Source organism: Aptenodytes forsteri, unplaced genomic scaffold, assembly GCF_000699145.1.
Source record: "Aptenodytes forsteri isolate BGI_AS27 unplaced genomic scaffold, ASM69914v1 Scaffold295, whole genome shotgun sequence".
Taxonomy (NCBI): domain Eukaryota; kingdom Metazoa; phylum Chordata; class Aves; order Sphenisciformes; family Spheniscidae; genus Aptenodytes; species Aptenodytes forsteri.
In genome coordinates this window covers 16126-28496 of record NW_008795861.1, presented here as the reverse complement: position 1 = coordinate 28496, position 12371 = coordinate 16126, and the positions used below count along the sequence as shown (strand labels likewise).

Here is a 12371-nt window from a genome sequence, read left to right as displayed (position 1 = left end):
GGGGCTGCACATGCAGGCGTCAGGGTGAGACCCCTTCCCGCCAGCCCCGGCTGAGGAACCAAACCCCAGGGACGAGCAGGTGGGCCCTGCTGCTGCTCCGGGCCTGAAGCTGTGAATCGGGGCGTGGGCCACGATGTCTTAAATAATGCTCAGTGTTGTGTCCTTTTTCTGAATTATGGGCCTCTGAGTGGCTAGAAATAGCCCACTCCTTATCAAGAGCTGGCTGTCACGACTCCTGGAGCGGGAGCTGTGTCTGTCTGGCAGGAAAGCTGCAGAAGGTGCCGGGTAGCTCTTAAAAGCCATGGGATCCCACGGGCAGAGCGTGTCCGTTGCCCGCTGCAGCCCCCGTCCCTGCCCGCTCCTAAGGCGCCAGGAGTTGTGGAGGAAGGTGGTCTTTGCGCAGGTTGGAGGTCGGCTGGGCATCCCGGCGGCTGTGGGTGGCTTGGGGGAGTTGAAGATGCAGATAGTGGCCGTCTTTGTTTTCACAAGACAGGTCCTGGCACAGTGCCTCCCGTCACACCGCGTCCCCTCAAGCCCCGTGGCAAGGGTGCTCCTGTCAAGAGGGAGCTGTGCGCCCTGGGGCCGGGGCTCTGGGGGAGGCAGCGCCTCTCCCCCTATGGCACCCAGCAGGGCGGGCAGGCAGCTGCATGCCTGGCCATCTCCCAGGGCAAGTGGCACAGCCTGGGTCAGAGCCCACCTCTGCTGTTGGAGTACATCAGAGGTGCTCAACCCCCCTGCTCCTGGCGCCCGAATCTCCCCGGTGGGCCACCAGCCCTTGCATTCCCCAGTGTCCGGCACCACTGGGGTCTAAGTCACCCTGTGGCGCCAAGGAGACATGTGAGCGGAGGTGCTGTCCCTGCCTTGCCGCAGGGGCTGGGGAGGAGAAAGCAAGTGAGGGTTAAGGGCAAGGGTTGGTGTGGTGCCCCAGCACCTGGACAGCCCAGGACAGTGCCAGCTGTCATCTCCATCCTGTCCTGGTCCGGGTGGTGCTACCCCCTGTGTCTCAGTTCACCCCAGAGGAGGGGAGCAGGAGATCTTGGGCAGCACTTTGGGAAGGTGAATGCCGTGCCTGGTCCTGTCCTCCGTCTGGGAGACCTCCTGGCATCACCAGGGAGCAGCTGGAAAGCGCGGCTCCCTCGGCCGTGGTGGTGCTTGCAGCTTCCAGCGGAGGGTAAGGGTCTCTCTCCTGCCGTGGGGGGATTTCAGACTGCAGGGCTCTCCAGCCAGCATCATTAACCACACTAATTACTTGGCTGATGAAAGATGGGCTGGAGGGGGGTTGGTGGTGACAGCTGTGTTCCAGCTCAGCTCCTCCAGGCACTCGCTGAGTCCCATATCTATCCCTCAGGGCGTCATTAAGGCAATTAAAATGGGAAGTGTTAACAGCGCTAGCGGCTGCTTTCCGGGTTCTGGCGGCTTCCCTTCCTCTTCCCTGTGGCTCCTTTTGCTCCTACCTCAGCTCCGGAGCTTGGCAGGGTGAGTTTAATATCTCCGCTTTCGGGTCTGGCAGTTGGCTGATCTCCAGCTGCCCCCCGCCGCAGCGGGACAGGATGCCAACCTGCCCCTCAGGCAGCGGGAAGGCAGGGCTGCCCACGACAGATCCCAGGTGGCAGCTGGTGCTTCTCCTGGGACCAGAGCCGCCATCTCCCTGCCTACAGATCACCTGCCTTCAGGAGAGGTGAGGAAGAGGAGGGCTTTGCCTGCGATGCTTTGCTGCAGGCACGGTACGAACTGCAGTGCTGCCATTGCAGTTGTTTGTGCAGACATCTCAAATCTCTGGGAGATTTGTCCCCCAGGCTGGTGCTCGGGGCTTGCTTACTCCCCTCTCGGTGTACAGGAGGTTCAGAAAAGCTGCTTGGACAGCCCGCCGTTTATCGCCGGCGTGTGGCTGCAGCACACATTAGCCTGCGGTGGGTCGATGAGCACAGTGTGCCCAGGGCAGCTGTCCCCTCCCCAACAGCTGGCGTGTCCCTGGCTGCATGTCCAGCAGCCGTGGTTGCTTCCAGCCCTGCAGGCAGGGAGAAGCCCTATAATGTCCCTCCTTCCCAGGGTGTGTGGGGGTCATCCCCACATAAATGCCGGTTCAGTGCTTCCTCCATCGGTCTCAGCATGTCTGCCGCTGCAGACACCGAGCGAGGCTGCGGCAACTTGGACGCAAGCCCAAGAGGTAGGGGCTAAGGGAAATGCCTCTCTCAGGCTTGAGGCAGTGTCCCGGTGTTTCTGAGACTGCCAGCCCCACCGAGTGCAAGCGAGGGATTGCCTCTAGGGCCTCTCCAGCAGCCGACAGACCTGATCCCATTCCCAGCCTGGCTTTGCATCACTTTTCCTTGGCTTTGTCCCAGGGCTGCCATCCACGCCGGGCTCTTGCCCCGGGAGCAGCGCTTACCTGCCATCGCTGTGCATGTGCCTGTGCCACGGGGGGGGCGTGGAAGCAGCTCTGTGCTATTTTTGCTTGGCTGGAGTTGGATCCTGCCTCGTGAACAGGAGCCATTGGTGTTTTCCAGTGCGTGCAGCGCTCACTGAGGCACCCTTCTGCAGCCAGGGTTGGCCAAGGACGGGCTCACTGGAGGTGGCGAGGAGCCCCACCATCCCTGGGGGACATGGAGCAGACATGGCCTCACCTCGCAGGGCTCTTGCAGCTCCGCTGCTTGTGCCACATTTATTTATTTTGAGCTTCAGGCAACTGTCGTGTTGTGCAGTGGCAGGGCTTTTCTAACACACCACTGGAGCAGAGGATCCCGTGTGCGAGGGAGAAGTGTCAGCTCTGTTTTCTGAGATTTATGCTGAATCCAGGGTGGGCTCACCCCGGATTAGAGACCTTCTCAGCCCCGTGGGGTCCCCCCCAAAATTGTGCTCTCCTTCTTAGCCTGCAGACAGACCCTGCTGAGCAAAGCCAGCCTTGGAGTGGGAAATGTTTGACCTCACTTGAATCTGCGTTTCTTAAGAGCCTGGGTGACACTTGACTGCCTTTGGGATGAGCTAGCTGGCCTCAGTGACATTTGGAGTCATAGAGATGTTGTTGCATGAGCCACATGTCCCTCTGATGACAGAAAGCTCGCAGGATTGAGCTTTTGCCTTGATGGAAAGTGGCACGCCCGAGGCAGGGAGGCGGCAGGGTGGCACAGGCATGGGGGACCTGCTGGTGCTGCCCCTGCCTGCAGGCAGAGCTGCCCCTGCAGCTGGGGAGCCCTGGCATGTGTAACCCTGCAGTTGTGAGACCCCTGGTGCACAAGCGAACTCTTTAGCCTGGAGAAAGTTTTGCTTTAAAACCCAGAGAAATCCCCAGCATGTGGGAGCTGCGGGTTCCTGTCTCAGCTGGTAGCGGTAAAGCTCCAGAGCTCATCCGGTGAGTCCTACAGGGCGTTCAGAGAGCGCCTGCCATGCTTTCCTGCAAGGGAAGCCGCCTGGCCGGCTGGAAGCCCACGTCCCAGAGGGACGGTTACCTAACGCTGGTCAGCTCAGGGCAGCCTCTGTGTACCCTGCAGCGGCTCGGGTCGGGAGGAGCTTGCCTTGCTCAGAAGAGCATCCGAGGAGGAGGTGTCCCTGCTCCTGGTTTCGGTCGCAGGGAAGGACAAGGGAGCTCCCTGCTGGGGCCAGCATCAGAAAAGCCTCTGCCCAGTTGCAAGCTAGTAGCTTCCTCAGGAGTGAGCAGCAGAGGTTTCTCTGGGCAGCTGTTTCTTTACCTCAAAGCGATTTTTCAGGGACATTTCGGTGGCTAGATGTGGGCTTGTGCCCTCAAAACGCGCAGCAAAGCTGTCAGTGAGCGGTGCAGAAGGGAGCTGGGGGCGGAGGGGGCAGCTGGCAGCGACACGTCTTCCTGCAGGGAGCAGAGCTGGTCCGGGGGTGGTTTTATCAGTGGTCTCTGCTTTGCAGGTGTGTGGAAAAGAACATAACAAAGTCTTCTTTCCCCTTTTCCTGCCCTTTTTCATTCCTGATCTTTCTTCAGACCTTCAGATTTCTTCATCAACCAGGATGATTAAAAAGGATGATTAAAAAGAAGAAAGTTGCCACACACAAAACTTTCTGTCGTCGGCTCCGTTAGGATGTGCCGGCCAAAACCTCGTACTGTTCGGTCTGGCAAGATGTTCCCAGGCTTCGGAAATGATGCTGTTACTCACTGGAGTCAGCCTCAGACCTTCCGATAATTATTGGTGAAAGAGGAGCCAGGCAGGGATAAGAAGCCCCAGCTTTCTCCTGGGCCACAGGCGGAAGTCTCGTGGTTGGGAACCTGGGTTGAGAGCCTGAATTGGAGCAGCTGTCCAACTGTGCTCTGTGGCAGAATTAGTTACAGATTAATTAATTCATTAATTATTAATTACAGTGTGTGTGCGTGTCGAGGTGTCGCAGGAAGGATTGTTGTGAAGGGTGATTGCAAAGTGCAGGACAAGAGCTGCTCCTCGGTGCAGACGGTTGAAGTGTCAGCGGTGATGCACAAAGTGCTCCCATTACGCAGTGATTTTATGCTTAATGTTCTTTCGTTTAAAGGGTCTGAAAAATTAAACGCTTTCCATCACAAGGGTGTAGCAAAGCCCTTTCTACTTCGTCTCCCTCTGTGTTCTTTAAAAGGTGGTCGGTGTGAGTGCTGGGCTCGCTCGGGCGGCGGTGGCTGTGCCAAGAGCTTTGCACGTTGGAGGCAAGAAATGGTTTTAATCGTTTGAAAAGGCGGATTTCCCCGGAGCAGCCTGTGCAGCGCTGGCCTGCACAGCCCTGGCAGCAGGAGCTTCTCCACGGCTCCCCAGGCTCCGGGAGGCAGTTTTCCATAGTGGCCGTGCCAGGTGTTGCCTGGCTCGCTGTTCAGCCACGCTGCTCTCCCTGCTGCCTCGCTAAACCCTGTCGTATTTTTCTCTTGCAGATTTTCCGACGAGCCGACAAGAACGGTGAGTGCTTTGTTCCTGCCGCTGCCTCCCCCTCCCTACCCGGGTCTGAGCGAAGCAGCACAGTCTGCCCCTGCTGGGAGGTTTGGCTGAAAGAGTGAAGGAGGATAAGGACAAGCAGCTCTCTGGCTGCAAGAAAAATGCTTTTCTGCTTCGCCTGGAGGAGAAGGCACTGGAGTAAAGGGCCTGGCCAGGGGCTGGGGAAGTGGGCTCCCCCAATTCACCATCCATGCGCCATGCAGGACAGAGCCCCTTCCAAGCCCTTCTCCTGCCTGCATGCACACGATCTCTCCTTTGCGCTGCTGGCAGCAAGAAGGGAAGGCAAAGCAAGCTGTGCAGCAGACAGCCTAGGGGCCGTCAGGCTTCTGCTCCGTCCCTTGCAGGATTGATTCAGTCTCTGCGCTCAGTCCAGGGTTTTACAGCTGCCCCCAGTTGGGTGGCCCTGTTCCTGGATGCCCACTGGAGCCCCTGGCATTCGAGAGTTAGGCTCTGCTACCCGGTTTTTAATCTGGCACCCATAAACGAAGAAGTCCAAAATCACAAGTCGTTTCTCTGAGCCTTCCCACCTTCTCTTGGGCTCTTCTCCTTCACGGTAGCTTGCAGGCTCCAGGAGCTGCTTTTGTTGCAGATCAAAATGCAGCCCAGGAGCTGAAGTCCTTTACAGAGAGGAAGGAAAAAGCTCTTGAGTCAATGGAGAGATTTTCTTTCCATAAAAACCTGATGCTGTCCTCACTGTGCTGTTTGTAATGGACTCTGTACTTGGACAGTCAGCTTGGACAGTAATCTAAGTACAGAGTGTCGGCATGCATTTCTGAAAATGTTGCAGTGGGGCATTTTGGTAGGGGACGAAATTCCCACGTGAAATTCCAGAAGCAGTGGCCCTGCTTGCCAGCGCTCCTGGGTTTTTGATGGGGACTGGTGGGACATGCTTTCAATGAGATATCTGCTCTAGTTGTTATGCACAACACGCCCAACCATCCCACGCTCCCGGTAGAGAAGCTGCTGGGAGGATCGCTGGGGCCTGTGTGCTTCTTTCTGCAGATATATAATTATTCTTCCCTTTTATTTAAATGCAGATGATGGGAAGCTGTCATTTGAGGAGTTCAAGAACTATTTCGCTGATGGGATCCTGAGCTCGGAGGAGCTGTGGGAGTTGTTCAGTGGCATTGACAGGTGTCATTCAGAGTGAGTACCATGGTGGCACAGAGGAGACGAGACGAAGGAGAATATAAAACTGCTTGACTTGTAGATGGAGGACATCTGGAGGCGGGTGCAATAAATAGTGAGGGTGAGATAAACCTACCTCTTGTAACACGCAGATGTTAAAACCCATTGAACACCAGCTACGAGCATTGGTGGTGAGAGAAGCCAGACATTTTGAGAACAGTTGTTATCAGATTTACTGTAGTTCTGTAAAAGCAAGCATCCATTTAAAATTACATTATGTTAGTTTGAAAAATGTATTCCAGAAATACACAGCTCTATAACGGAGCAGGTTGTGTGTCTGCAGGAGGAGCATGTGTGGACGATGATCCCTGCTGACACAGGGAACTGCTTTTCACTTACGTAAGAGCTGCTTTCCACCAGAAGTGGGCCTTATGAGTGTAACTGTGAACTTTTAAAAAAAGAAACCCCCAAAGAACAGGAGAAGTAATTGCACTTAGCCCTGGTCTCCTCTTGACTGGTGCTATCTAGAGGAGTCTGTTGGGCTCGGCTGGGTTTCTCATCCCAGTCTTTCGGATATCAGTGTGGCCTTGCTGGGGTCCCTCTGCCCTGCCAGCCGCTGTGAACGAGCGTGTTTTGGCACTGGGAGAAACTGGCCATTGTTAAATTGCATGTCTGGGGGCTGCCTGTTCAAACGGAGGGGTGCTGCTGGGGGAGAAGGTGGCTGCAGCTTCCTCCTGGTCTCGGGCAGCAGGCTCGGCTCTGGCTCGTGCCACTTCCCTGGCACCCCAGGAAGCATCTCCTGCAGCGCTCTGACGCCCTGGCCAGGGCAGTGTCTGAGCAGGTCCCCGCCAGGGAGAGGTAACTCGGAGCAGCCTTAGCTGCACACGCTGGTCCCAGGGCTTTGCAGGGAGCCAGGGCAGCGGCACGGAGGGCCTGTGCCATGCCAAGGTGCCAACAGCCACCGAATGCCACCGAGCCACTGACAGCAGATACCCAGCGGTCCCTGGCTGCAAGTTACCACATCATCCACACAGGACGGGGCGAGTGGGGATCATTAACTTCTACCGAGTGTCAGGGTGGTGGGTCTAGCTGATGCTCCCGCTTTAGCGATGGGGCAGAGAAGTGGGCTGGTGGGTGCAGCCCCTTGTGCCACTTTCTTTTAAGCCTGGCTGCCTGTCCTGCCAGTTGGGCTTGTTGGATGTGGGCAGCAGGAGGTGTCCCCTGAAAATGCCTCTGCCTCTTCGGGCTGTGATCCCAGGGAGTTAGCAGTGAGCCTCTTTCCCCTGCAAATGCTACTTTCCTCTCGCTCCATTTTGGGGTGACCTTGGAGTCACCCCCCATACAATATTGCTGGAAAACATGGGTTGCAGCAAAGCAGAGAGTTTTAACTGTGCCCTTAACTGAACAGTGAAGATTTCCTGGTTTACCATCGCTTTCAGGTTGGGCTGCTTCTGTCTGTCCAGAGCAGAGAAACAGGACTGACTGAAGGGCCCCGTGTGAGCAGGCTGTCTCTGAGAGCCATGCACAGCCCTAGCTGCAGCGGTGCTCTCTAACTCGTTACCCATAATGACGGTGCGGTAGCTATGACAACGTGGTAGTTGCAGCATTGAGCTGGTGACATCTATTAGCAGGACATGACCATTGGGTCTTTGATCTCTTTCTGCCATGAAGAGCAGAAGAGACCCTGCGGACAGAGCTGGTTTCCAAATTCCTGCGTTCAGTGACTTCAGGCAAAAGTAGGAGACGCCCTCCCTCCAGCCCTGCGAGGATGCCCTCATTTCTGGAAGAGCAGAAGGGAAAGTCCACCCCTGAGGCCATTGCAGGTGTAACTCTTGTTTCTGTCCCCGGCTGGGACATGGTCCATGTGCACGTGTGCAGGGTCAGTGCATGAGACAGCTTCAGTGTGAGCAGGCGGGAGCGGGATGGGACGTGGGAGGTGGCAGCAGGGAACTGTACATGATTTCTTCAGCTTCATCCCCAGTTCATGGAGGAGGAGGAGGAGGAGGTGGGACCTCCCAGAGAAGGAGCCTGGCACTCAGCTTATTTTCTGGTGAGAGGCATCCTGCCCCCTGCAAACAACGTGGGGCAGCGCTGCGTCTGCCAGAGCGCTCTGATCCTGACCCAGAGCCGTGTGCCTGCTGGGAGGAGGGACTTGGAGAGACAGGCCTGTCCCCAGGGAGGCATGACCCTGTCTGGCCCCAGGGGCTGCCCAGGGACTGCTTGCCCACTGCACAGCGGCAGGTAATGGAAATTAAGCAGTGTTCAGCACGCTGGGCCTTGTAGAGTTCTCTGTGGGTAGAGCTGGACTTTCTGGCATTTGTTTTTGGGGTGCGCAGGGGGACTTGCTCCTTTGTACAACCTCTGGTGTCTTGCAAGGGCTGTGCTGGTGCCCTGCTGTCCCCTCGATGGGGTGGGCCCTCTCCTCCGGGCTTCCTGCTTGCCTTGCACTTGCAGGAACTTAATATTTTTGAGACCTGGCTGAAATTTGCTGCCAGATTCAAGAGTTATTACCCAAGATAATACTCAAAGTACTACAAAGGTGGAAAGCAACTACAAGCTTTGCAAACATATCTGGCGTGCTTCTTTCATGTCCCGTAGCTTTTCTGATGATGGGAAAGTTTCACCCTTAATCCAGTGGGTGGATTTGGCCACAAAGGTGCTGTGTTCATCAGGTCTAGGCTGAAACTTGTGTTTCTTTGTCAGTGCCAGCCTGACCCAAGGAGAGACAGTAACAGAGACCTTTATACCCAAGCACTCTCCATGTCTGGGTAATGGAGCGCTGCCCAGACACGTCCTGACCCTCACCCATCACTGTGAACCTGCAGCTGCTCCCCTGGGTCCCAAAGCTGACATCTGGGAAGGTGAATATTTCAGAGGTCTCATACATTACTTGTTCTCCTTCCAGAGAGCCCACGGCACCACACTCTCCTTTTCTCCCCATCCTTCCCATCCGATCTTCGTTCCACTTCCCATCCACCCAGCACTCAGGTGAGGTGCTGTGGCCTGAGCGTCAGGCACCTCTGTTGGGTTCGGTTCAGATTATACGTTTCCCCACGAGGCTTTTTTTGTTCTGCATTTCTGAAAATTGTTCCATTTTGGCTTTAAAATATCTCCTTGCCCTAATTCTTTGACATTTAAAAAGTTATGTTGAAACCAAATTCAACTCTTTGGTACAACAGCTAGGTCCACTGTTTCATTTAGCTTGTCAGAAAGCTCCACGCCAGCTCTCGCACTGGCACAGAACAGAAAGATTCATCTTCCTGCAAAAATGCATTTTCATCCACTGAAATGTCTGGGTGAGAAGAGACAAATGTTTTTGAAGGGATGAAAAAGTTCCATTGCTGCAGAAGTGCCTGGGAGAGACACAGTGCGGTTTGCTCTCTGAGCAGCCGTGTGACCCTCTGCAGCACAGCCAGGCGGGATGGCAGCAGATCCCAGGGTCTCGCGGGGACAACTTAACGGAGAGTCGGCTACAGAGGGCTTTGGACTGAACGTTGTAGTGTTGCATAGGTTGCATGCCTACTGCTCTTTGCAAGGGACTATGAAACCTGCCCAGGGGAGTGTTGCGTGGACCTCGTGTCTTTCTGTCCTGCATCTGTCAGGAAAATTTAGGAAAACAAGGTCTGGCAAATCCTCCTTTGTATGAGAGCGGTCAGATGGTGGTGGCAGGAATTAGGTACAGACTGCCCGGAGCCTCTGTCTCTGACCTTGAGCCACAAGTGAAAGAGGTGGGAGTGCTGACCTGGTGGTTTTTAAAAACTCTCAGTGGAAATAACCTCAAGCCTCTGGTTCTGTGGAAGAAGGGACTTGTGTGAACTTTCCTCCCCTCTCTTTAGTCAGAGACTCAGAGCTGCGGCATCTGCCAGTCTTTGAATGATGGAGAGTGACTGAAACACTCGGTCACACTGGAAAGGTTTGGAAACCAGATCTGTGATGGCAGCAGAGGTTCCCAACATGATAAATGATAAAAATAAAGAAATTCTCATCTGCTTTGCTGAAGCTGATTGCTGTTTTCTTGCATAAATTCCAGACGCATTCTGACAGAATCCCAACAGCATAATGATGACAAGATCCTTCATCATCAGTTCAAGCTTAATTACAGTTAATCAGTGGTTTGAGCACAGTCAAAATACAGCTATTTGGAAATGTGGAGACTCTCAGGATGAGTGCTTTGGAGGCGGAGGATGGCTCTTCTCTTGGAGTGGGAGAGGGGATGGCAGAGAGAGCAGTGGAGCAAAGCCTGCTGCCCCGTTGCAGCCATGCAAAATGGGTCGGGATTTGACGTACAGGTTCTGTACATCATGATGTGCGTGAGCTCGTCCTGGTTTCTGGTATGAAGTAGCTTCTGGTAGCATGCGAATGGCACCATCGGTCCTGCAATTTGCTTGCTGCGCTCTGTCCTGCCCCTAACTGTGCCCTGGGGGCTGCCGCAGGATGCGGAACATGGGAAGAGGTGGCCGTGCAGGGTTGCTGACAGACCAGGCTGCGTTGGGAAGGGAGCAGATCCTCCACTGGACAACTCCCAGAGGGCTGATTTTTGCCACAAGATCTTGGCGATTGGTTCAGTGTTTAACTGTTCAGTGTTTTAGTGATTCATTAGTTAATGTTTGTTTTTAAGCAGGAAACAGACAAGATAGAGTTATTAATAATCTCTGGCCTCTCCTTAGAAGCCAGAGGGTTGGTGTTGATAGTAGCCCTTTGTCACACGGATGCCTGCTCACTAGACCTGAGGTGGGGAACTGGGCAGTGGGTTGAGCTGGTGGCCCCTTCTTCTTCCCAGTGAAACCAGTCCCAGCCCCAGGTTCTTACTGGGGACAGATGCAAACACCTGGGTAACGTATGCATTAGGTGTTTCACTGTGTATTTTGTTGTCTCATGTCTACATCCCCTCTTTTGTGAATTCTACCCATCTCTTGGATGGGAACCAGTGGCTGCAGTTATTGCTCTGGGGCACGGGTCTAACAAGCAGTGCCGCAGATGCTGTGGTGCCAAGTCTTTTGTGGCAGTGCAGCAGCAGCGGCTCTGCAGGCTCCAGGCAGCTTTCAGAAATACATGGAAAAATTAAGAAGGAGCAAGACATTTTTCCAGTTTAAATTTGTGCTTCAAACCCCAGTCACTCTATCTGGCAGAGCTGTGGTCGGACGCATGGAGCTGCTCAGAGATGGGATCAGCAAAGTTTGATGGAGTGGAGTCGGCAGAAGAAGGGGCTGTGGTTTTGCTGATTATCTGTACTGCGTCTCAAGGGAAACACTTTTTATCCACTTAAAAACTGTCTGCAGTGCCAGGACAGCGCGCCAGAGCCCTGCGGTAGGTGTTTAAAATAGATGAGCCAAATCACATCCTAAAACTGCCCGTCTCCATTGCCTAAGAAGGTGCCCGATGCAATTAGCTGAACAGAGGGGTCTGCAGTCCCACTGCTGCGGGTCTGCAATGACGTCTCACACCAAAATATTTTGATGATTTGAAGCACTGCCTATTATTAAAGTACACTAAGTGGAAGCCCAGCAGAAAGAGAGACACAGAAACCAGCCTTTAATGTTTGGGGGAAAAGCTGTAGGAAGATTTTGCTTAAATTATTACACCTGTACTTGGCATGGCATTTTGGACACTTCCCACACTCTCCTCTAATTTTACCTCGGTGCATTTTTGCCCCTTTGCCTTGTGAGCAGTGTCAGCGGCGGGGGCAGGACGATGCGGCCGTGGTTTGACTTCCCCTGGGTAGCGGCACTGCAGCCGTCCTTGCGCTTGGAGCCCAGCAAACTCCAGGCATCACTGGTTCCTCCACATATGACAGCACTTAAACACTTAAAAACCTCTCTTTCGTGCTCTCTTCCACTTTTCCAATCAGGATTAAAAATGGTGGTAATCATTAGGGGATTTTGAGACAGCAGAATTTCTTGAGCAGAGGCTGATTTGAATAAATGATATCCTGGGGCATTTCCCTGCAGGCTCTGCAGGTGATGCTGGGCATTGCAAGCAGCTCTGCCTCTGTGAATTTGGCCACCTGAGCAGATCCGACAGCTTCATGCGAACCCACAGTTCTGCTTGACATCCCGTCCCGAGAACGTGGCTGTTCCTGGATGTTTCCTCCTCTCTCTCCACCCCAGCGGCGCCGTTATTAGCAACAGGAGGGACCTGTCCAAACCCTGCAGGGATGCCAGCATTGATTCTCCAGTGTAGTGCTCTCCGTTACCAAAGAGGGGCGGGCGGCTGGCCCCCGCCTCCAGGTTTTTGGACCCAGATCCCTGCTTTAATGGCCTTCACGGCAGGAACAACCCCTCTTGTGGGCCCTGAAGCCATCCATCCCCCTGCCCTTGGAGCCTGAGGGCA

General features: G+C 54.5%; 1 protein-coding gene across 1 annotated transcript in view; it reads left to right on the top strand.

Moving 5' to 3' along the window:
* Positions 1–12371, top strand: part of NECAB3 (N-terminal EF-hand calcium binding protein 3) — a 33723-nt gene that overhangs the window by 5280 nt on the left and 16072 nt on the right. Inside the window, exons 2-3 of the mRNA XM_009284015.2 lie at positions 4853–4877; positions 5951–6059. Coding sequence (XP_009282290.1) covers positions 4853–4877; positions 5951–6059 — 134 coding nt within the window. The remainder of the gene's footprint in view (positions 1–4852; positions 4878–5950; positions 6060–12371) is intronic.